Source organism: Lepisosteus oculatus, chromosome 15 (assembly GCF_040954835.1).
Source record: "Lepisosteus oculatus isolate fLepOcu1 chromosome 15, fLepOcu1.hap2, whole genome shotgun sequence".
NCBI lineage: Eukaryota > Metazoa > Chordata > Actinopteri > Semionotiformes > Lepisosteidae > Lepisosteus > Lepisosteus oculatus.
This window is the reverse complement of record NC_090710.1, coordinates 12,380,407-12,407,882: the sequence shown is the minus strand read 5'-3', so window position 1 is coordinate 12,407,882 and position 27,476 is coordinate 12,380,407. Positions and strand designations below refer to the sequence as shown.

Sequence of the window (27,476 nt, the reverse complement as noted above, 5' to 3'; positions counted from 1 at the left end):
TATATTCTTAAACAATGTTAACAATAAGTACATGTATCTAAAAACATAATGTTATTTAGAAGTGTTCTAGTTTCAAATATTGCCTTTGCCTATCCTGATCAAAATTATTTTAGCCACATTTTTAGAAAACAACACCTTAACAAATTGACCACATACTGTACTTAGAAAACACCTTAAACAATTTATTAAAATAAATACAAAAACACTATTTTTTCCTAAACTAACTCTCACATTATGCAAGAAACCTTGTATAATAGATTCAGTTCATATAGAGTTACAGCACACTGAGATGAACATACCTTCTAAAACCAAACCATTTTAAAATTAGGATTGGTTAAACCTTAGGGATTTCTTCATTTAGAATAAGTAAAAATATTTAAGCTGTCTGCTATGGATTATGCTAGCATAGGATCATAGGATTAAGACTAGCTAAAAATGATATCAGATTTATATAGAGAAAGAATCATGCAAATTGTTTTCAGTCTTTACTGTGGTTTATATTAATGAATCCATTTCAATTTTGTGAGAAACAAATCTTTCTCAATCTTAAAATACTCGCACAAAAAATAAATGTATATTTCATTTGTTAGTTACAATTAACATGCTACTATGTTTTTACAGAATAGTATTAGCACACATTCAATTCATGTTTTGTATGGATTGGCAAAGGCAACATTAATAGCACATGGTAGTCAGTGGAGGTTAGCTAGGGTGTTGAAGACGCCAAAGACCGTGTGTTTCGGGTTTTCTTTCGTAGTCAGGTTAGCTTTCCCTCACTTTCTTAGCCATTTTGTTTGTTATTTTCTTTTCTTTGGCACCACCCTAGTTCCCTTACCCTGAGTGTTATTGTGTCCAATTACAAACCAGTCACTTATTCAACTTAAAATCATCACTTTTGCACTGACCCTTGTTATCACGCTTCCTAGTCCCTCACCAGAACCCAGCTGCTTCCAGAAATTATCCTAAATGTTATACCCCTTTACCCCTAGACACTTAAGGTCATAACAGATTCTCACACAATAATTAAATAAGTGTTAATTTAATTTATATACAGTATGTGTTGTTGTGTCAGTGAAGTATTGCAGTAAAATCTGGAAGCAATTTTCATTTCTGACAGTAACAGAGATTCAAATCAGCTTGAAAGAGATAGTTAAGGTTCTTGTCAGTAGAAACATTATTTTTTCAAATATTTCAACTCAATTCTGTTGGTAGGCAGTTTTAAACTGTGAGGTTTTTTTTTTCTCCTTTGAAAAGATTCTGCTAAACAAACAATAAAAAGCTTTGTCAAGAACTGGACAGAAAAATGAAGAGAAAAATTCTGCAGATCCTGTGCTGGAAAAACTGTCCTATATTTTCTGGCTCTGTGGGTTTATATTCTGGGATAAATGTATTGTCAGTGTTTCTATGATATTTCCATTGCTTTCAATAATAGTGTTAATGACTGTAATCTAGCAATCTTTTTATTTGACATTTGCCTCTTTCCAAATTATTGATTAGTTTTGCAATTTTGCAAATTTTAGTATTGTTGTATTTGAAAATACTACCTTTATGTACTTGTCATAGCAATTCTGAACTTTTAGGAATTACTAGAACAATCGGCTTTTTTTGTAATGTTTTTTATTTGCTGTTGTCTAGTTTACACTATTCTTTCCATTTCATGTTTCATAGGAGGTTCCTGCGACAGCATCCAGTCACCATTGGTCTCCTCCATCTTAACAGTTGTATGTGAGTGTAACTTTCGTCAATTACTCAATGTTTTGTACTTTTTCATTTATTTAAAGTTATTTATTTTAAATTTGTGAAATTATTTTAAATTGTTATATTGCTGTTTTAAAAATTAACTGAATTTTTTAACACAAGATGTTGGAATTGGGTGTCCAGAACCATCTAAATCATCTTACCATGTTGTTGAAAGTTTGAGTGTTAGTTAAATGCAAAGAGGAAATTATCATGGCATTTTTACGGAATGACAGAAAATTTGTCAAAAACACACCAATTCCTCCAAGACAATGAAATGGTAGGATAACTGTAAAGCACCTTTGCAACCATGACCACTGCATCATTACTATGTGTTGTTAAGTAATTGTGACGTTTGCACCTGATGATAAAATAAACAGAATGTGAAAATAGTTACAATTTCCTATTTTACCCTACAAGGAACAAATGTAAATTATGAAGTCATAATATAATACTTTTTTACTTAGATACTTCAGATAATGTATCCGTCTTTTACCACAAGCCCCCTTCTTAGAATAATTCATAGAATGAAGAAATTTGTCGTTTTTGCATTTTCTCATATGTATTCCACAAGACATTACAATGACACAATTTACCATCAGTTCATGCATTAGACTTTAACACTCAACTTTAAATTTTATTTGTTGCTAGATTAAGTACTTACTGGTAATTCTATAATTTATAGGTTAATGATTTTTATATCTTGAAAGTGGTTTTATGAATTGGGTAAAAAAAAACATCATAGTGCTGAGGAATAGTCCCCTTAGTTTTTAAACAAAATATAACATAGAGAATTGCAACAAATGTGATACTACAGTATCAAATACTGTATATATTTTTCAAAGAGTGGTTTGTATAATGAGTCTTTTTTTTAAAAAAAGGCAGTGTCTGACAGTTCTGGTTCTTCCCTGATAAATGACTGAGATTAAATAACATAATTTGATTATGTATTGATTACATAAAAATCAATTGGGACTATATTATTTTTAAAACAAACTGCATTACATTTTAAAAAACCTACTGTGTTCATATTTTAAAATTATTTTTAAAATAAAATCATTAGTACTTTGCCTTTTTTAAATTAAACATATACAGTAAATGCAGAAATATTATTACATCCTTTTAAAATCTAAAGAAATTGAAAAATCATCACTATGCCGACAAAAGTTATCAGTGCATAATGATTGTAACAAACACTGTAATAAATGTCTTTCTGTTGCCACAAAAAGCACATACCTGGAGCATGAAGTCTCTTTTTTTTTCAAGTTTATTAGAACCTTCTTCAGTTAGCTTCATTCTCAAAAGGTAATTTCAATACAAAATGGCATGGTTGCACAGTGGTTATTATTACTGCCTCACAGCTCTGGGGCCCTGGGTTCAATTCTCAAGCTTCTATCTGTGTGGAGTTTGTATGTTCTCCCTATTTTTGTGTGGCTTATAGCCGAATGGTCTGTTTTCCTCCCACAGTCTAAACACATGCTGCTAGGTTTTGAGAAAACTGGATTTTGAGAAAACGGCCCTGGTGTGAGTGTGTGCATATCTGTGTTAGTGCATGCCCTGCGATAGACTGGTGTCCCATCCAGGCTGTATCCTGTTTCTGCTATGTGCTGCAATAGGCTCTGACTTCCCCATGACCTTGCATTGGATGAAGTGATTAGAAATGTGTTGGAAGGATGGTTTATTTTCAAAAAATGCTATGCATTTTGTAAATGCTATGTACAAAAGATGCATGGTAAAAATATGAAAAGGAAACTTACCCACATGATCTGTTCACAACAACAATAGATAAAAAGAATACACAAGATAAAACACTATTACTGTACAATACACAGAGGACACCTAGGATGGTTATACTAAGTGTAGTAGGAGCAGAGGGGTAAAGAATGGAACCAATTAAGTAAAGGCTCTTCTAAAGAAGAAGGTTTTGAGTCTGGATTTGAAGGAGTTTAGAGAAGGTGACTCTCTGATATCCTGGAGGAGAGAGTTGCAGAGCTTGGGGGCAGAACAGGAGAAAGCCCTGTCACCCACAGAATGTAGACAGGCTTGGGGGACAGTTAGGAGACCAGAATTAGAAGAGCGAAGGTTGCAGCAGATGTCTTTCAGATTATTTGAATAGCCAAACTTGAAGTGAGGATACATATGGACTGTCTTTAAAAATGCTTATAAATGGCATATAAATCAAATGTAAGGATGTACCATATCTAACAAGACAGTTAAATCCTTTTAAACATCTAGAAACAAGTCTTAAGATAAGAAGATTTGTGTTTATGCACTTAAAAACATTCTAAAAAATAGATTTGTTTTAAAAACGTCCTCCGATATTCATAAAACATTACATTTTGCTTATAGAAATACAACACATTAACAGAACAACAGTCAGGTCATGATATACTATTAAAGTCACAAGTACAGTAAAATTAATTTAATTCGTTAAAACTACTGAACAAAGGTTTTTCATTATAATCTGTTTGCCGTGTTTCCTTAAGCAAGTCCCTAGATTCATTTAATCACTACCAGAAGTGTCTTCATTTAATTTTCTTAATGCATTGTTAACATTCTGCACACTTGTGGATTTCTTTGATGTTTTATTAAAATAATTCAATCTAATAACTGCCAAGCTAAGGTCTGAAAGCCAATACTTATTTTATCAGATACCATACATGTTTTGAAAGTTTAAAATATCATTAATGTAATTATTAATAGATTAGGAATGAATTGTATAATTTGTATACACATACTTATTACAAATGCTTAACACACATCTAATGTTCAAACAATGCATTCAACTTAAAGGAGAAACTAAAAATAAAAAAGTACAAATAAGAATTATTTGCTCCAGTGCAGCAATGAGAAAATGTAATTGCAGTCTGAATAAATAAAGGTGTTAAATTTTATCCAATATTATGATTGTAATTTCAAATATTACACACTTTGTTCTGTAACTCATAGGATGTTAATGCATGCCGTAGTGGTATTTTGATAACCACATATTTCAGTACAAATTAACAATGTTAATGAACAGCAATAATGTTTTATTGTGTACACCAAGTATAATTGAAAGATTTTTTAAATTAGAAATTTTATGCAAACTAAAATCCTACAAAGCCCCACCATATTTCCAGCAAACTATGTGCAAACATCAATGTAAGGATTTGAATCACCATTGTTGCTCAAATGTACAGTATCTGTCTAATTTACGTATACAGCAATTTGTCTGTTTTACTTATTTGGTGCCAAGAGTTATGTTAGATGCTTGTCATTCTTCATGTATGTTTAACAGAAATTAGAAACTTTAATCTTGTCAGCACACAGTCACTTTGGAGTTATCCATCTGAAAGCATACCCAAACAGTTTGTAATAGCAATACAGAATTTGATTCTGGTATGTGGTATGATGCCAACAAACTTAAATTAGGGCCTTGGTAAGCATTCAGAATTTAATAACACTCAAAGACAGCTCCTATAAGAAAGAAAGTACATATTTTAACTATAATGCCAATAACTGTTTTGAACAACATGCCCACAGTGTGAAGCCATATAAATTTCCATGCCCTGCTCAATCTGTTACCACTGCACCTTCACCTATAGTAAGCAGTTAAAAAATGAATGAATTAATGTGTTTCATGTTAGTGTATGTTTATTGTAAATTACAGGACGTTACAAGAATAAATAAAAAATTAAAAAGGGATATTACCTTACATAATTAAAATAATTTGAAATATTAATCTTTATTTGGATTCCGATATTAATTTATATGTCACAATGTATTGCATTTCATGAGACCTCAAGCCTGGGTTTTTAAGTTAGTACTACAATGCATTATTCTTTTGGTAGAGCTGTCATTGAGTGTGAAATTTTAAACTGTGGTTATTCTCACGCACCAATTGTAATGAATGATTTATTTTTCAGGGGAAGAACCACAGCATATACATGTATGTGTGGTTTAGCTGGAATTTTAAAATGACTCAATGACACTGTTTGAGTATTGAAACACAAACCTAAAGCAGATTCATGAACACAGCTAGCTTTAGAATATGTATGGGGAAAAGAAATTGAGCAATTTGGTTTGGATTATTTTAACATGAATTATTCATTAGCAGCACCAGATTTCACCATTGTACTTTGATAGTTCAATTTTGTTTTGGTGTTTGCATTGCAAAATAAGAGACATAAATATGTGAAGCAAATTAAGCATTAAAAAATATTTAATTGTAGTGAAATTGTAGTGATTTCTTGTTCATATACTATATTTACAAACTGTGCCATTTTGATGCACCTGCTAATGTGGGTAGTTGTCTCTTTGAGGGTAAGAAAATATAAGATTCTGTTCTTGTTAAACTAACTAAAAAATTGTAATCTACAAACCATTTCATAAGCCTATGTATAGAGTTCTTATTTTCATCTATAGTATGAAAACCCCCCTAAAAGCCAATTATTTTGAGAAAAACATTCAACAAAACAGTTGTGTTCCCTTCTGTTGTTCACTTTAGAAATTAAAGATCAAACTGCCTTGTATATTCTCCTTACAAATGTTTTACATTTTACATTCTGCTCTTTTTGTGTTACAAAACTCTGGGACCAAAAGATGAAAATTCAGTAATGGAGTAAAATGCAAAATAGGATGTTCAGAGTTTTCTGGAATAATGTTTTAAGCACAGGACAGTACAATAGTTTTCCATAATATGGAGAGAGACAACATTATGTGGTCAGAGTCCCAGATTGAATAAAAAATGTAAACTCTCAGAGCCATCAAACATTATTTAACCTTTACTTCCGTTGTGCAGAGTCATGAAGCTCCTGGGGAACAACTGGCTGTCATGAAGTATAGGACTTGTAAATTGTGAATGATAAGTGTGTCAGATATTTAATTTAATCTTGGCCAACGTCTCTCCTAATAATGTGTGGGACATATACGGTGACAAATGTTTCACAGAAGGAAACTGAAGTCCACAGTCGTACATGCTTTCAAGGTGTACACCCAAAGAGAAATATTCCTTTGAAATGGTCCAGGAATGCATCAGGAAAACTTTAAAATGCATTTTGTCAGAACTAATAAATCAACAAAGTTTGAAAAAAGCTCTGGAACGTTAACATTAATACCATATTATACCATATTTAAGGTGTTGAAATGTTAATAAAAATCAAGGCTTTTAACTACTACCATGGTTTCCAAAACAAAAAAAAGATAATTTCAAATATTGCAGTACCCAATTAAATAAAAAAAATATTTATAATTTACAAAACCTGATAATCTGAAGCTTGTGATACATATTATGACATAATTTTTTCTCTGATAATCAGATGTTTTTAAAATAATTAATACATTTAAATTAAGAAAAGCTAATACTTTTAATTAGTTTGAACTATGAAACAGATCATACATTCAGCAAAAAAAAAACAATTATTATTGTTATTATTAAAACTTTAACTCTAGCTTCCAGCACAAGTTATGGAAAAACATATTACACTACAACATATTACACTAGCTTCATCCTAACACTACAAAAAAGATACACAGGCTATGTGGGAACCATAACTGCAGAATAACTTCCATTATTAAGTAATATGCTGGTTTTAATAAATTTTATTAAAGGGTGTTCCCCATCAAAAACACAGTAATTTTGACATACATAAAAGAACATTATTACTAGACTGAAACCATCATCATCAACGTACAGGACAGTGATGGCCAGTGTATATTTGATGACTGCTGCACGGTCTTCTTTTTCTTCACACCTTCTCCACCCACACACACGGACACAATCTTTGAATTATATTTAAGGATTAAAATTTGATATAAATCAAGTCCTTAGGGGGTAATCCTTCAACAGAAAATCTACTTCAAAGTCTTGTTTCACCCAACCATGCTTATAAGCTCGGTCTTGAACAACTAAATATTAAGGCTCCTCTGGTGCAGGTTTTAGGTCAATAAACTGATAAAACCAGATAATGATGCCTTCAGAGAGCAACAGTTTTGGAAAGGATGACCACAGGAGACTCCTCTTTTACCATTTTCTTTATTTATTAATTTGGTCTCGCACCTTGACTAAGCTCCCATTCCTTTAATTTAATGTATTAAACTGTTTTCTGAAGGAATCAGCATCTTATTCATAAAGCCTACTAGTTTCTTTAAATCCAGATGGATTACAGCTAATCATAAACTGAAAAGTATTAAATGTGAGGTTGCTGACCAAGATGTATTTTCCTGTCTCATCTGTCAGGAATAAAGTTCAGAGTGCTTTACAGCTTAATGGCAATTTCATATACGGAAAAGCTGATTAACTCTGCATTTTGTATATTTTTTAGACAGCCACTTTAAAAATCCAATTTTTAAAAACATGACAGACAAGTATATTCAAATTAACCTCTATCATGAAACAAATGGACCAATTTGAATGTACTGTAGCACTCTGCAAATGTCATAGTGTAACAATAATTTTAAATCTAAGGTATGAAGAGCTATTTCTTTACTTATTCAGTGAAACAGGATATTGAATTTAAAGCAACAAAAGCAATTACCAGAATTTTTTTTTTATCAGCTGTTGGTTAGTACTCTCAAGATTAAATATATGTATCTTACTATCTATTGTACATATACATTCTACATAAAACTTTTAATATATACTGTACTGTAAGTACATTTATCAACATCCAGCTTTAAGATAGTGTAGTATATACAACAATCTCTAGTTTAAATTATATGTTTCATATATATTTAGTATAGTATATTTGTATAAATAGTACATTTAATATTTGCTAAGCTGGTTATTTGGAACTCTAAATATTAGATAATTCTTTCATCATATCAAGATTTCTAGAAAATGAAGGCAGAGTTTTGCTATTTCTGCTACTTTGTAGCATGCTATACATTTGTAGAAATAAAAAATTGTGCTCCTAAGCTTGAAAATGTACACCTGCAATGTTATATTTTAAATTTAAATTTCAAGGCATTTGTATTTTGTGTTTTAAAATGGTAATTCCATAGCAGATGGAGACTGCATTTCTGAAATGACATCAGTTACTTCCTTGCCCATCAGAGCCATAAAAACACAAACAGCGAACTATGGGAAATTGTTGTGCCATTCACACTCAGGCTAATGAGAACTGCATGAAAATGTCTGAACTAATATCAGTTGAGTTCTTGAAAGCATTCACAAAATCTCCTGCTGCTCTTTTATTATCCCCCACAGAGAACGCATATTCCTTAGCAACAACGACTTTATGTGATAGCAACATATACACAAGAGGCATGGGTCCCCTATTCACAAAAAAAAACATTTTCTCATTATCTCGATTTTCTTCAGAACATGCTCCAAAATGCTGACGAAATCATTTTCTGTCAAAAAATTAATACTCTTGAATATATTTATGAATTGTATACATTTTAATAAATTGAGAATGTCAAGGAAGAGGAAAACTTTGGTAAATATTTACAAGCCATTAAATGTATTATGGTGTATTATGTTTATAGCTAAAATTCCAGTTTAAAGATAAATAAGTCAAAATGATAAGTCAAAATAATTAAAATAACCTTGAATTATTTAAAACCATTTGCCAACATAACATTATATTGAAAGAAGGATGAAGTTTTGGGTGGCACAGTGGCTCAGTGGTTAGCATTGCTGCAGGGGACCTGGGTTCAATTTCACACCTAGGGTGCTACCTCAGTGGAATTTGTATGTTTGCGCAGCTTTTAACCTAGTGCTCCAGTTTCCTTCCACAGTCCATAGACATACTGGTAAGTTAATTCGCTTCTGGGAAAAATGACCCTGGTGTGAGTGTGTGCGTCTTTGTGTCTGTGTGTATCCTGCGGTGTACTGACGTACGGTTAGGGTTGTATTCTATCTTGCATCCATTGCTTACTGGATAGGCTCCAGCTCCCAGGTGACCCTGAATTGCATGTGGTTATAAAATGGATGGATAGATGGAGGTTCATACTAATGCCACAGAGAAACACAATAATTATTCAGAAGCACAAATGAAAAATGGCTGAGCAGTTATTGAGTACACAAGAAGATTTGCATAATACATCAGTGAAGAGTTACTTTTTTTTCCCCAACAGGAGATACTCTGAGGATAGCTAAAGTAATCCATGGCTAGTCAATGGAAACATATCAATCTCATCACAAAAACCTAACAAATGAAGTCAAATAAAATAAACAATGGGAACACCCTAGAACCATGACAACAATCCAAATTATATTTCACTAACATAAAAATCAGTATGACTGCCAAAGATTGCTGAACCCTTTAACATTCAATTTCAGGCACTGTGCTGATTCTTAATCTAAACCAACTTGAGCAATGCACATGAATTCAATGATGAGGTGCCCTCAGGCACAACATGGAAAGTACTGCTGCACAAACAAAAAAATAAAGTCATACTGTAGTGCTTACAATGGATATTGAAAATGTGTCATGTGATATCTCCTTTTGGTACCATGTTTTTCTGCATCCGGTCCAAAAACAAAAGTCTTGCTTTAAGAATGTTCCTGTGCTAAAGATAGATGAAACAATTATTAGTTTGTGGATGAACATTTGACATCTGTCAATACAAATTGAATGTTAAAATGCCACAAGAGTGCATGAAAACAGAACATATACATACTGTATATAGTATGTATGTTAGGATTTAAAATGTGTGTTCTCCTCTTACACTATGATGGAATTCTTAGGATATAAAATTGTAAGTATTGTTTATAGAAAGAGTTCTCACTTCCTATTTTACAACTTGCAGTGAAGCATCCAAATATTTTCCCTGAAGTTAAATCCAATGACACATCTTATAATGTTAATTAATATAAGTAATATTTTGAGCCGAGAATTAAAAATATTCACATAACTACTTATATTCAAGACTTTAAAAAAAGTATTGATCAAAACCAGAATTTTAATTATGGACAATTATCATGTCTGTTTCATACTGTATGTTTTTCCCTGAAGACATGCAGATCTCACAGACATGAAAAGAAATAATGCTACAGCATATCCCATACTCCAATCACAGAAAGTAGGCTACAGCTAAATAAAAGATAAATACTTTAGATAGAGTTAATATTCAGAAATGTATCTTCTTATCAGCTACATCTTATCAAAATGAACAGATCAAGCTTTCAAATCCACTTATAGTACTTCATAAATCAATATAAATTACACACTACATAAACAGTATAGTACAGTATGTCAGCCAAGAAGATATTTTTAAGGATGTCAAAATAAAAAATCATTTTCTGTTTATTTTTAAGATTTATTCACACACAAGGTACTGTATATACAAACTCATATTATGTAACTTTTAAATTAAAACACTGATGATAGATATAAGTTCTCCTTACAAATTTGCCTTATGCCTGGAAGAGGGTACAGATTGCATGGAGCATATGGAAACAAAGATTTCTCCATAGGCAATATACAGTAAAGATTACAACATATTTGACCAGAATCTTAAAACTAAACAATAGCAAACAGTAAAAGAGTCCCCCTGAATAGTTATAGATACTTTTAAGTACCAAGTTTAAAAATTGTTAGTGAGGCCAGCAGGGGGCGCTCACCCTGCGGTCCATGTGGGTCCTAATGCCACAGTATAGTGACGGGGACACTATACTGTAGAAAAGCGCCATCTTTCGGTTGAGACGTAAAACCGAGGTCCTGACTCTCTGTGGTCATTAAAAATCCCAGGGTGTTTCTCGAAAAGAGTAGGGGTGTCCTGGCCAAATGTCCTATGCCTTCTAATAATCCCCCTCTATGAATTGGCTATATTACTTTGTTCTCCTCCCCCCCCCCCCTCCTCCGACAGCAGGCAGAGCAACGTGCCGGTTGGAGTATTCTCGATCGCATTTAATGTCAAACCACCAAATGGAGACAAGCAGACCCTGCTGATGCGGGATTAACGCTAGGATGAGACAGATTTATTGTGCAGTAAACACAAGAAAGCACATTACTTTCAGAATATGGTTAAGCTTCTGCGTGTCTGCTTTTCAAATGTTAGCTCTCCTATGGACTGAATTAATACATCTACTGATGCTCTTAGGCACATTATCAGTGAGATTCCTTGATTCATTGGTTGTTTTGGGTCTTTCAACATCATATACCCTGCCCCAGGTGACCCAGCTGAGGCTTATCAGTCTAGCTGCCACTAAACTAATCCCCATGGATCTCCTCTCTTAACCAGATCCATCTTGAGGTTCTTTCTGCTGCTTTGTTTTTTTTTTCCGGATGTCTTGTCTCCTCCTCTCTCTCACAATGCCCAGTGCACGTATGGTTCTAAGCAGTGATTGAGCTACCTCTGTATCCAATTGGCATGCACCTTGCTGTCCAGCCCTTGCTGCAATAGTCCCTCATACTTAGTGAGTTTCCTTCAAAGGCCTCCTCCAAACAATCTTCCTGCGGTTACAGTGAGCTCCAGTAAGATAACCTGTTTGGTGATCTCTAAGACCAGCACAATATCTGGTCTCAAGGTTGTTGTTACAGAGTGCTGGGGAAATCTAAGCTGTCAGCATTCACTTTAATTAATAATAATTAATAATTGCTTACACTTATATAGCGCTTTTCTGGACATTCCACTCAAAGCGCTTTACAGGTAATGGGGACTCCCCTCCACCACCACCAACGTGCAGCATCCACCTTTACTTACAGTATTTATTCTATTACACTTTCTATTACACTTATTTATTCTGTAACACTAACAGCTTCCTTGATATCCACTCATTTTCTATAGATTCAACATTATAAAATGTATTCTGAAAATCTAAATATATTACTTGTCACATGCCTTTTTTTTCCATTATCCATGTATCCTACCTTTTCAAAACTCATGCTGACTATCCTTCTTATTACTATAACAAGGTCGTATAATTTAGTTTCAATTATTGTTATTATTGTTATCAATCTAGCATTTTTCCAGTTCTATCACCCTTTTATGGATTGACATAAAATTATCAATTTCCCAGCAATATTTTTTTCAGGAGCAATCATTCCTGTCTTAAGTGACTCCTGGAAGAAGTTTATTAAAAGTCCATATACTGTATACAGTATCATGTCTAATAATAGCATTTGCAATAGCAATAATATGACTTCAAAATATTTTTGTTCTAACCTCATCTTTAACTATTATTTATTAAAATAATACTGAATAACTATAAAATGATGTTTTGTATTTCTGACAATATTTCCTTCTAGAAAGTTTTTTTCTTGGTAGAACACATTTTGAAAATATCGACATGGCACATGTGTATGAACAATTATTCTGTATTCAACATAGTTTACAGTATGTATTTTATTGTGTATTGTACAGTATATACATTTTATGTGTCCTGGAAAAAATTATCTATTATTATTAATACTAAAAATGTAGACTTTTTTAAGGAACTGAAGGTTATAGCTGGGGTCAATTTTACCTTTCTTATCTCATGTTGTCACATGAGTTTAAAGCTTGATTTTGGGGAAATTATGGTAATTACAAATAACACAATTAGTAATCACACTAACATGTATGAACAGTTAGACCTGATTATTTAGTTGAATAAATGTGCCCTACTGCTATCATTGTTAAAGAGAGTTAGAAAGAAAAACTTTAGTCTCATGGTTTATCATGTCTCCATGAAGGAACTAAGCCTTTAATTATATACTTCTGCAACACTTTATGTGATATAGATGCTAGTGGAATACAAATAAAGCTATATTTTCAGACACAGTTAAAATATTACCACCAGAAAACAAAACATTTGACTTTAATTAGCTACTTTATACAGCATTTTCCAGCTTTTCTCAATTAGAATAGAGTTTAAAGCAGAATGTGAAAAATACATAAAGAGAATGCAACAATGATAATGTCTGGGTTGATAAATTGTGAATGTTAAAAAAAATAAAAGGAGCTGTCCCCACTACAGGGGGGAAACTAATCATTTGTACAATAAAAAAATATTTCACTAGTGCATTAGGGTTCCAAGCAAGAGAAGGCATAATAATTATCCTAGGGGTATCAGGGGACTTTTGCCAACGTCTGTCGAAAAGGAAAGTGCCTCCTGTCAGCAAGAGACATTGTCTAGAAATTCTATTTAGCTCCCCCAGGGCCCTAATAGCTGTGACCCTAGAGTTGACACAGATATCTGAAACACCTTGGTCTTCCTTATTCTGAGAAAGAAAGAATAAAAGGTCTTAAACAGATGTTATCAAATTCTTCTCTGATTCCCATGAACATAAGCAAATATTGAAATAAAAAATAATTTTATACTTAAAAGAATAGTAAATTGAGATGATTTGTGTGTAAGGTTTTAATCAGATTTGGTATTTATACATTTTTTGAAAGATGGCTTATTGCATCTCTTATGCTTCCATCCCTTCCATTAGAAATACTTTTTTGTGTGGTACTTTGTATTCATTCATACAACTGAATTAAACTGCAGACTACTATGAAGCACTATGGTGGAACAGTTCTACTGATATGGAAATGGTCACATAGAGATTTCCCTTCATCAAAAGCATCAGTATGGAAAGCTTTGGTCCTGTGAATTGTGTTTTCCTTAAATGCAATTTCTAGGAGAGACAAAGATTTTATGACTAAAGGATTTGGCAGGCAATACCAGTACCAAGAAATATTCTACTACATCCATCTAAACCTGTAAATAGAATGCATTTTTTTCCTTGTCTAAAGGAGTTCAGTTGTCCTAGGCTGCCAGCAAACATTAAGATGAAAGGAGTGTGAATACTGAAGTGGAGTATGAATACTGTAAGTATGCAATTACATATTTTAAGTGTCCCCGTAACAAACTGATGGAAGGTGGTAGAAGGTGGAATTAATGATCAATTAATGATTTGCACATTTTTGTGCACCTGGTGCTACATACCTTCTTAATAGAGAAGGTAAAACTAAGAATGCACTTTCTTTTTCACACAGATATATTGGATGTTGGCTGATTTTATGAAAAATAATGATAAAGTAGAATTTGTATGTGTTATTTGTGAAATGATGTTAGTTTAATCTACTTTTAGGACTTTGTGATGACTAGTTGAAGGTCAAACATGTTTAAATGTGGTAAACCATATAATGTTAAGGGGATGTACTTATTTTTTCACCACACTGTACTTCAACATATTGTGTATCATTTCATTCTGGTAACTGCTGAATACAGTATGTTACAAACAACAAGAGATTATACAAAGTCTACACAGCAATGATTAAAACATTTTGGAAATAGTGATAAGGGCTCAGTTATTTGTAATATGATTTATGAATGCTTGTAAACTGAGCAGTGGTTGGAAAAGTGTCTAACAATTTCATTAACCAAACATGTATACACTCAAATTAACTGATTATAAGATAATGCATGTTTTTGTTATTATTTTCCACAGCATTAATGTCACAGTTTAGGATTATGTGATTTTACTATTTCTCCTGTATTTTAGGATGTGTCATTACAATGACATGACCTGGAAAATTATGTAGATTTTCAGAACTACACAACAAATTACAGAATTGTTTTTTTATATTAACATGTACTGTTTTTTGTACTGGCAAAAGCAAACATGAGATATTTAGAGATATACAGAAATATACAGAAAAAGAGAAAAAGGGAAATTCAAATGTTTCTCATTTGAGTTCATTCACCAAACATCCAAAACAGCTTTTACTTAGAAAATATGTTTTATTGTCCTCAGGCATCATGATACATACTATATGTGCTTGTATTTTCACTAAAGTTGCCACATGTGAGACAGCTGTATTCAGAATTGAGTTAAAATGAACATCTTAAGTGTTTTTATTTTACAAAGAAAAACTTTTCAATTTTTGTGACTAATCAGTATGTGCATGATCTGGAAAAAAAAGTTAATAATTAGTTAGTTTAATAACTTTAAAACAAAGAGGCCCATGTTCATATTCTAAATTGTAGTGTTTCAGGGTTGAATGTAACAAGCTTTAGCTTTTTACACATTTTGATGTCCTGGTATCATAAAAAGCCTATACTGTAGAAAGTTGCCCAAAATGTAACTATGTTACAACAGAACTAATGTCAAGTTGAATATGTAGTTTTTATTAGTTATGTCTGTTGTATTTTTAACATAAGATTTTCATTTTATTGTAGCAAGTACAAAGTATTATACCTAGGTACTGTAGAATGCATTAGTAATATATGGTAAAAAGTAAAATAATATATTTATATATTTTAGTCATTTCTTTGTTGTTGCATTGAAAACATGTATTTGGTTAGAAGGACCAAGTTATTTGATAAACATTATAATTGCTGTTTAGCATGCCTTGAAAATTATGAACATTTAGTGACACAATGCCTTTTATGAGACAGCCAGTCATATAAAATTGGAGGAATAGCAGAATTATTCCAAAAAATGACAATGTTTCTTGAAATTATCCATGATAGAAGGTTTCAAACCACATAGAAGACCCTAAACATTTCATCAGTCTGTCTACTGTTAAGAGTAGTGTTTCTTGCAAAACAGAATACTACCATTTACTTGTGGAATATTTCATATTAACTGACATACAGTAGACTGGATACCTTTCAATGAGTTTGAATCAATTTTCATATTTTTCCAAGATCTGACCAAGTAATCATTTTCTTGTACTTTTTAGCCCAATAAACTAAATATTCGGTCACATAATTCCACTGATACGGAAATAGACATCTCCAGATGTGAAAGCCTATTGATAGTCAGTCTGCATTTTAGCCAGCAGCACAAGACACCTTTTCAATTGTATACTCTGAGTGCCTAGGGAGAAGAATTATCGAACACTAATAGAATAAAACATCTGTCTGATAACTAAATAGGCTAGGTCTGGATGATACTACTGTCCTGAAGTGACCAATAATGAGACTTATTTCCCAGGGGTCTTGTGGTTGTACTACTGTGAAGACATGCATTTGTCTTCTACAACATTACATTCCTTCTGGGATTGAGGGCAAATAACACTTTTTCCTTTAAATTAAACAATTTACTCAACAAAGATTGTAGATTCCATACCCCAAATGAGAATTCTCTTTACATAAAGTGAGTCTCTTTACATTACATAAGTCTTAATAGATATAATAATAATAATAATAATAATAATAACAATAATAATAATAATAATAAATAATGTTCTTATATATTGTTGATATAAATTTGATTCTTTTGGCTACATGAAGGAATTTGTTTTGGACACACAGTATATCAATACACATACTGCATGTCATTACTTTGTGAATCTGTGAATGAAGATACCAATAATCATCTAGTTTATAGCAGGAAAAAAATATAAATATGAACATGAATGATAAACCGTTCACAGTATCCAACACATAATCTCAAAATTCCACCAATGCATTACTAGGCCATACTTTGGCAGGTAATTAAACAGGATGACTTTAGCCATATCACCCTGCAACTGGCAACCCACTGAAGCTAAGCAGGTGTGAGCCTGGTCAGTACCTGGATGGGAGACCTCCTGGAAAAAACTTAGGTTGGTGCTGGAAGAGGTGTTAGTGGGGCCAGCAGGAGTCCATGTGGGTCTTAATGCCCCAGTATAGTGACAGAATCACTATAATGTAAACAGGCGCCGTCCTTTGGATGAGACGTAAAACTGAGGTCCTGACTCTCTGTGGTCATTAAAAATCCCTGGGCGTTTCTCGAAAAGAGTAGGGGTGTAACCCTGGCATCCTGGCCAAATTTCCCCATTGGCCTTTACCAATCATGGCCTCCTAATAATCCCCATCTATGAATTGGCTTCATTACTCTCTGCTCTCCTCCCCACTAATAGCTGATGTGCGGTGAGCGTTCTGGTGCACTATGGCTGCCGTCACATCATCCAGGTGGATGCTGCACATTGGTGCTGGTGGAGGGGAGTCCCCATTACCTGTAAAGCGCTTTGAGTGGAGAGTCCAGAAAAGCGCTATATAAGTGTAAGCAATTATTATTATGTGTAATCTAAACTGGAGACTCTCGTAATGAGAAAAGGAAAGCATTAATACATAGCTATGGAATCTGTCTGATTTCAAACAAGCAGTGGTAGTTATACTGTGGCGTATATAATTGAAGCTTTTAATTGGTCTCAGTGTATTTCAATAATCATCAGCAAAAAATGCATTTCAGTATACTGTACTTATAACTCTTTTATGCATTATGACTTTGGAGAAAGTTGGGTGGAGCAGTGTTTGAACTCTGGCCTTTTAATTGAAACTGTTCCTCACTGCAGAAATGTAGAAGCATGACTAATAATACAACTTGAAATATGCAGTGTCCATATTGGATAACTAGGAGGATTAAAATTTACTAGGAAGGTAACTAAAAGACACACAGAACTTATTATATCTTAGGAAAGCTTATTTGTGATGTCCCAACTGTGTGTGCAGCCAGATTTGGAACTAATTCTAAAATGCAAACCTGTAACATATTTACCTGTTGTCTAAATAGTTAGTTATGCTTATTGGCTCATAAATTAGAGTCTTTAGTTATCACTGTATTATGTGATACAGTACTTGTACTGTTTTCCCAATTATTTAATTTTTGAAATGTAATCACTTGTGTAAGAGTCTATTTTTGCTAAATCGCATGAAAATAAAATAAAGAAATAACAACTATTATTTTTTTCTAAAATGTTTCAAACCTGATAACACATTTTCTCAAAGCAACACTATCAGTTCAGAAGATAATTAATGAGATAATTACATTTTTACCATATTAAGAAAAAATACAGGTTTTGGTACAAGATTTGAATTAGTTCTGAAACTTAAAGTATGCATTCACTAATATTACCATCCAGCCATTTTATAACTTATCCAAAGCAAGGTGGGATACACCCTAAATGGGATGCCAATCCTTCACAGCACACACACAGACACAAACAAGTATATATTCACACCAAGGTCAATTTTCCCAGAAGACAATTTTCCTACCAGTATGTATTTGAACTATGGGAGGAATCCAGAGCTCCCAGAGGAAACCCATGCAAACATGGACAGAACATAAAAACTCCATGCAGAAAACACCTTGTAACTGACCCCAGGGAACCAGTGATACAAGACACCAATACCAACCATTGTGTCACCAGCTTCCTATTAGTACTTGATATAAAAACACAAAATACGAACTGCATAGGCTGACATCTAGATTTATGTTAAAGCTTTGAATTAATTAAGTCTCAGTGACATTCATTAAGCAGCAGACCAAATGTAATAGCACATAGAGATTGTATTCAGAAACAGAAAAAAAGTTTTGAAACATCCAGTATTGTTTGTTCAACTAGCTATTTACTGGTTAGAATGGAGGAAATGTTTGTGAAGGAGGTTAGCTTATCCTCCTTGGAGTTTTTAGATTGGAAGTCTTAAATATTAGAAAATGAGAATGAGAACCTAAAAAAGAGAGGAAAGGTGTATTTAAATGGATATGAAATGAAATGGACAAAGAAGAAATTGTGGTTTAAGAAAAACGCTGTGAAACTAATCTGTTGCAATCCACATAATGCATTTCATGATACCCATACTATTGTTTTAAAACAAAGCAAAAATAATACATTTTAATGTAAACTGATTCAAAAGCAAGTATTTTTTTAGCATGGAAATATAATACAATAATATACTTGGAGGCCATATTTTTCTTAATCTAAAAAGGTATATTGTTCCTTCTGATATTGTTATGATAATGTTATTATGAAAGATAGGATACAGATAACTTATGAAGCAAAATAATTATACTTTTTTGTGTGCAAGAAACTAAAGAAAACACATTCTCACTAAATTAGATGCTGTTAAAACAATGAACATCTAGAGAAACTGGACCATTAGTACTCACTAAGGGTGTGCATGGGGTCCAGTATTCAGGATTCAGTTCAGCCCGGGATCGAAGGTCCAGATATTCAGGATTCAGTTCAGTTCGTGCTCGGGTTAATGTTCCCTTCATAGAAAAGTCAAGAAAACTCTGTTAACCTTTTATGTTTTTTTATTATACATCAGGTGGGATGAGGTTGCTTCTGAAGAAATGATGTAAGGCAAAGTAGAGCCTGTTCAATAAGAAGCTTGGAAAGGAAATAAGTTGTGTTTAGCATTAAAAGCATCTGACTCTTCATTGTGAGTTTATATGTTGTCTCTCCTAAACCTAAGAAACCATCTTAATGTGTTAGTCATCTTAATTTTTTTCTAATGCCAAATCACAAACAATTTAAGATGATTTGACGTTTGTGCATACCCCAGTGACTCAGTGGTGTCATCTTTTATATGGTATAAATAAAAGTTAAAACAGGAAACATAAGTCCAGTTAAAATGTCAAAATACATTACTTAATCCAGTTGTAATACTGGGTTTGTGATATTACAATTGGTCATTGGTCATGTACTGATTATGTAAAATAGACACAAGAATATTAAGTATATTATAAAAAGAACACAGTAAATCTTATTTCCATATTTAAATTTAATAATATTAACATAACTCTTTTTGTAAAGAAACTGATGAGGACACTGCTTGTTTGCATGTAAAACCTAAGGTCTGATAATGGTGTGCATAAATATGAGTTTTATTCTGGTTCAGTTAAAACAATAAGTGTAATATTAAACAAGCTGGTGGCAATGTATTAGATTTGAACCGATTTATCTTAATCTACATGTTTTATGAAGTTTAGCTAATATCAAAAATAATATACTGTATTAGGACAATCGGGAGAACATGAATTTCAGTTTATAGCCATGCATTATATAGTATTTCAAATCCAAAAAATAGTCATAAGTAAAAGTAACATATCTAATTTTAGTTATAATTATAGTTTTAATTGAATTTTCAGATCAGATTATATTAATCCTGGCAGATTCAACAGAACAAGACAAAAATAAATAAATGGTACCAATATGAATAGTAATATATATATATTGATATCCATCTATTTCTGTTATTTAGAAAAAATGAGGAGAGATAAGTTTAGTTATGTTATAGAAAAAAAGTCAGCTTGCTCCATAGCATTTTCAGTTACAGTTATTTATTGTCCGGATATTCCTCTTATTTTAGAAAGAGAAAGATAAGCAAATTACCAGGCCTACAAATGAAGCATTCTGGATATTTTCAAAGGTTGGATGCTCACCAGATTGGTTAGAAGTCAGGAGTATATTAATGGAATTCTTAATTGACTTTGTATTTCCCTGCCTAATTTGGATTTTCATGCTGTGCCACTTGTCTTTCAAGTTTTCATGTCAACTTTACTCAATAATTTAGTTTTATTCCATCTAATTTCCATATATGTTTAGGAATTCCTGCACTGTAGCAGAGCAGCACAGTAAATACAAGTAACATTGTGTATTACTGAAATCCAGAACTCAGTTTAAGAGTGGAAAAAACAAAGAAAAATAATATTACTTTGCTGGAATTTACTTAACTTTTTTTAGGTTTCAAATATGCATTTACACTTAAGTGTATACATTGGTTACCAATAAAGTCACATATTCAATACAAGATCCTGTTACTGACTTTTAGGCTTTAAATAATCTGGCTCATCATACAGTACATCTCTGAACTTCTCCATGTTTACACTCCTTTCCTGGAGTATAGGCTCTGTACACTCAAGGCTGTTTTTGTGCTCATGGTTCCTAGGACTAAATCTCGGAGCTTTAGTGACTGTGCTGTTTCTGTCACTGCTCCTTTATTATGTATTATGGAATGCCCTTTCCCCAAATCTTTGATATACAAATTATTTGACTCTCATTAAATCTGAATAACCTTTTTACTAGGGCCGATGTCTGATTTTTTTTGTCATCTTCTTTATCGCTATGTATAGCGTCCTTGGTTTGGAAAGGCACTTAATACATAAAAGTTAATAATCTTACTTTCAGTTATTCTATTTTTTTTCTAATGGTTAATGAACAAGTAATCGTAATCTTGCTTGTGTCTAAATGTGTTTGATGAATTTTTAATTTAAAAGTTGTTCATCATCATAAAAGGTAAAGACCATATTACAATATTTCAATGTGGTGCTTTTTATAAATCTGTACAAATCATAATGTTGCTATAGAAAATATACATTTGGTGCACGCACAGTATTTCTATATGGTAGAGAAAGACCAGAAGCTTTTCGATCAATGAGAATTAACAATCAATTCCACCAACATCGATAAAAAAGAAAATGTAAATGCATTGTGCATACATCAAAATAAATTATTTAATTCCCCAAAATAAGGCATCTTATCAGAAAACAGTGTAAATATGATGCATGTTTTCTATCTTGGGTACCAGTACATGTATTTCTAGCAGAAATGGAAGAAATTTAGTTTAGTTCCAAAACCCCTTTTTAATTTTACATGGTCTTGGGCTCGGTGATTGAAAATTAAAAAAAAAACATCTGAAGTGAAAATATTGCCCTGTAACGTATGATGTATGCTGTAATTATCTGCTGATTTACAATATCACTATGTGTAATGAGGCTGTGCCTCACACACCTCAAATATAAATCAATGTCTTCTTGTGAAAATGACCAAAGTCATAATGAATATAAATAGTGAAGGAGCTTTAACAGATATTTTCCTAACCCTTGCATTATATCACATTCTAGAACTATTTCCACATTAAGAGCTGATTTCTGAAAGTAAACCAGCAATATCTAACATCCAAGGATGGTTATTTGTCTCTTTTCTATAATAAATCAGATAGATACTGAGAACACCCACACAAAGAAGTTTAATTAATGTCACGGTGACCTATGCAGTTTTCCAGTTAGAACAAAAGCATATCAGCAATCTTATGCTTCAAACAATCTATTAGATTTTTGCATTTGAAAGCAAGTTCCCATTAAGTTTAAAACCCTATCTAACTGGCAAAAAAAATCGATCACCTCTGTGTCCACATATAAATGGTCTGAAAGGCCAAAAATAAATACATGTTTTATTAAATGTTAATATTTAAAACCTTCAGTGGTATGGTAACCTCCAAACCAAAGATCAAAGGCAAGATGCTCAAATTACACTTTTGTACAATTACTTGTACAATTACTTACCAACGTGTCTGTTCTTCTTAGAGTGATAAAGCTACAAATGTTTTTCCATTTATGAGCAAATTGAATTTAACTAATTGAAATGATTCATCCTTCTCTTCCAGGTTACAGCCAAGCTCTATCCTGCATGCCTGTATTATGTTCCAATATTACAGATATTTTAAAGCATTATTTTCTCAGTTGATGTTATGTATAAAGGGAGTTATAGTTAAACATTATTTCCTATAAATATCTAATGGGCTGTTTATAGTTTACAGATCTACCAGTTTTAATTCAGTGAGCAGTGCAATGCTCATACATCATGGTACATCATGGTAGTTTCTTACTTGCATATTTAAAATGTATTTACATACACAAAGTAATGTAATTTAAAAAGGTATAGAAAAAAAGATAATGCCAAAATTGTAATAAGAAAAAAGTCATAAGCTAAAATAAAAAGAAATCCACTATATTCTGAATATATCTGTAAGATTGAAGGATATAAAAAAAATCACTTAAATCATATCTTGTTCAGGATTTTTGAAGCACATATTGTATAATTCAGAGCAGTTTTTCTCTGCTGGTATATTTGAAACCCTTTTCTCTTTAAAAAATGGGAAAGCTTAATGATTTTTGTAAAAATATATTAATATGAACAATGTGATTCAAACTTCAAAAGACTCCCAAACACACAAGCACAAACCACTCCTAGTAACATGGGATAAGTGATGTTGCAAAGGGGACATCATAAGGAGGGCAAACTGTACAGTGAAATAAACATCTTAGAAGGAAAAAGAAAAAAAGGGAAATATGCCAGACAAGATGGCATTAAGAGAGGGTAGTTATAAAAATACTTCTCTGTTGAGCTCATGGCAAAGCAGTAAATATTATTTTTCAGTGTTCTTTTTGGACATATAAGTCTAGACGTGGAAAAAGAATAAATGTTAAGTAACCTAGAGCTTGACCCCTTCAGTTTGCTGCCCTCTATTAGGAAAATGATCAACAGTTTCTTAATAAGAAAAAAATACATATTTAGTAAAACCAAAAGCATCAGCATTGCATAAACATATAAGCAGAGTTTCACTAATGCATATTGTTCCTGCAAGTATGACAGAAGAAACAATGGAATGATTATTAGATTTTTCCAGTTTTAGTTAGATTACTATCCTATCGAAATTACAGATGGCTAGACATCATTCCTTTTAAATGACTGTTGTTTATTAGTGATAATAAAAATGACACAGCAGGAGCATTATATAAACATTGTTAGAGAATGCCTTCACCTTTTAACCTTAAATTCAACCTATAGCTAAATGCTTATGTGAAACTAGAATCTGTATACCTTTATTGTTCATTGAACCTGTTGTTTTATGTGACAAGTCTCTTCATTATAATTCAAGACAGAGCTGTTTTATTAATTAGAATGTATTAAATCTCCAGCAGCACTACACTTCCTGATGTGTCACCTGCACTTCTTTTTGATTGAAGAGCACAATCAAAGCACAAAAGCTGGCTCAAAATTTAATTGAAATTTTGCTTGACCTACACAATTATACTGCATGACAATTAAACTATGAGTACAGCAATAACAATATATTGCTGTTTTTTTCTCTAATTTTGCCATGCTTCAGCTCAGCACTTTCAATTAAAAATATATAAATAACAACTTAGAAACTTTAAATATTACTGAAAGCTAACATTGGTGAAAGCTATGATGGAACTGTATAGCTTCTCTAATTTTACTTTAATTGTTCAGCAGAAGCCTTTTTCAGAACCAGTCAATTCAACTACTTAAGTAACCTACCTATTTCTTGAGAACTGGATAATAACATGAATGTATATTTAAGAGAAATAATATAGATGTGTTAAAAATACCAAAGATAACTAAAATCATCCTCTAAACATGGTTATTATTAGGAGTATTATTAGTACTGCTAGTATTACAGTATTTTGATTTATTTGATAATTTCTCGATTCAGCTTCTTGCTGTAGTACACAGTAATCCTGTGTACTGCATTATACAGAAAGACAAATTCAGTAAAATGTCTGAGAAACACCACTGGCAAAACAGAAACATTGTTAACAATCTGTAGTGCTGCCTGTTTCCTTACAAAAGATTGAAATTCACAAACAGGATGAGTAGAAGGAACCTGTATTTACACAATTATATATATTTACAAAATCGCATGTACTTTACATGAGACACACTTAAATACATTTAATTTTAAAATAAAGTTTGTGGTAAGCAGAGTACAGTAACTGGATGGTATCCTTGGGGTATCCTTGGGGTTCTCGTATTTTTAACCATTCTAATTTCCAGAAATTGCTAAATGAAAAATACCAAACTAAAAAACAACATCTATAAGCTAAGGAATTTAATTAGCAAGAGAATTAAATCGCCAGAATATTTTTTTTCACCAATTTAAACAATAAAACCAATCTTATAAAATCCCAGCACATAAGTGGTCTTCTGCTTCAATGTAGTTTTCTTTGGATACATTTTCACACTTACTCCTCAGCATCAGGATTTAAAAGAACAGTTAAAAAATTGCTGAAATATAAATCACTTAACAGATTTTACTAAACTGACAATTACCATTCTATCAGACACCTTCCACTGCTATATTGCTAAACCTCAGGTCCTAAGAAGATCTCTTCTTCTTTTGTTATGATTTGCCCCCTACTTGTCCAAAGAACCATTGCATATATTATTGTATATGCCTGACGAACTCTGATGGACAAGATAATTCAAAATAACTAAGGCCAAAGGTGAGACATGCAGAGCAGATGTCAATTTAGCCTATTGGCTAAAATAGAACACCAAGAGTGCAAACTCAACTATCCTAGTAAAGTGGCAAAAACAAACATGGCTGGCTTCTGTTTTTAGAAATGGTTAGATCCAATTAGAGCCTTCATTCTGGAAGGTTGTGTTGTATTTGACCTCAGAGTGCAAAGAAGTGAGAAGGAAATATGGAAACAACATAGAATGGAAATAACACTTTTTAATATCAAAGATTATATTAATAGATGATTTAATTAATCTTTTTCTGTCTTAGCAACTTTTATATACATGTACAATATGTTAGCAATCTAGAGTAGACTAGATTGCACAGACATAAAATCTATTGCATTTATATTCCTGAATTTTGGCACAACTTACTAATAAACAATTACACTAAGAGAAAGTTACACAAAATGCTTAAAATTGCATTTGTTTTGATAAACTACATTAATAATGAGAAAAATAAAGATTTCTTGGAAAATTTTCATTCAGCGATCCTTTTTGTTTCATTAAGCAATGCATCCATCGCTTTTCATATACTGTATTATTTTTTGTCACAGATAAATGTGATGAAATAAAAAAAAAACTTCTGAATGGGTATCTGAATGAGTGTGGTGCCAACAGACAGTGGAACTGTGGCCAGTACATATACAGAAGGAATGCCTAAACTGCTAATATGTGACATTTCAATGCTGTAGAATCAAGTTGAAGAATATTAATATGGTCTGAAATGTTCTTGCATAGATTATTATGATTAGATTTCTAATTGCCAAAGTGCTCAAGATCACTCCAATGAAATATACAGCTTGAAATGACCTTTAGAAGAAAGACAGTGGATGAATAATAAATTAATAAAAAATGTTTAAATGATTATCAAATAAAGCAATTATGTGTAATTCACGTACAATACTTATATATTGCACACAACTTCGTTTAATTAAAATATCTAGCTAAACTGTTTAACTATCACTTAACATTACTAGAAAATTCTTGAAACACTAATAAGTACACTACTAATTTTGAAGCTATAGAATTGATATATAAGTAGATAAATGTAATAAAATATTACCAAATTATAATGATACATTATAATAACTTTTGTTAGGCATATTCTTGCCTTAAATGTACAGATGCAGCCATTCAAAGTGTGCGGTACAGACACGTACCGCAGGTAAGATGACACGGGGTACCGCGGTGCGTGATTGGTTGACCGACAGGGGCACTCGTGATCCGTTGGTCTGTCGTAGAAAGACTTACTGTAAACGTCTTTACTGTGCCCGTTGTAGATATCGAATTTTACCACTGAAGGGAAATCTTAGTAGCTGAGCATAAAAAGAATAGGAGCATACAGTAACGCGTGTGAAGGCCATAAACAATATTAATTTTGGAACGTAAACATACAGTATATGGCTGGTCTCGGTACTTTAAAGAAAAAAATACACACCAGTATTCCATTTCTCCCTAAACATTGTAAGCTTTGAAGTCTTTAACTAACGTGATACCGGAGTCAACAAGCATACTTTTAGAATTTGATTAAAAGGGAATATAATATGGAATCGCGCATCTCAAGAATTTAATAACGGTATGATTACATCCATGTTCTGCGACAGGGCTGTGTAGGGCTGTTTCGCCTGCCTGTTCATGCGAGCTGTCTTGTAGCCTACTGGTCTAGGTGCGTGACTACCAACTGGCAGGTTGTGTGTTCAAATCCAGTGCTGGACTTTTCATTTTTATTTATTTATTTTTTAATCGCGTAACATAAACATATTACCGTATGCAAACTGTACTGTATACAGTATGTATATGTATATTTAATGTCTTAACTGTGCCCATTTAATTGAATTTAAAAAAAATATTTAAAACACGAACATTAAGCTGTTTACATCTTCCGCCTGAGAACAGTCACCCGTTGCTACCCAACGCAGAATGGTGATTGGCTGACACCATCTGACACCCCTCTGATTGGAGAAAAAAGACGTGCTGGTTTGCTATACATACTGTACCAGGAAGAGGATTTCTTT

At 32.5% G+C, this 27,476-nt stretch overlaps 1 protein-coding gene across 5 annotated transcripts in view; it reads right to left on the bottom strand.

Annotated features, from left to right (window-relative positions):
- LOC102696991 (protocadherin-9) overlaps positions 1 to 27,476 on the bottom strand; it is a 354,468-nt gene that overhangs the window by 286,505 nt on the left and 40,487 nt on the right. For 3 of the 5 annotated variants that reach the window (XM_015363629.2, XM_015363630.2, XM_015363634.2), the window contains exon 3: positions 19,518 to 19,619. The exons of the other annotated variants lie outside the window; for them this stretch is intronic. In XM_015363629.2, coding sequence (XP_015219115.1) covers positions 19,518 to 19,619 — 102 coding nt within the window. The remainder of the gene's footprint in view (positions 1 to 19,517; positions 19,620 to 27,476) is intronic. 5 annotated transcript variants of the gene reach the window in all.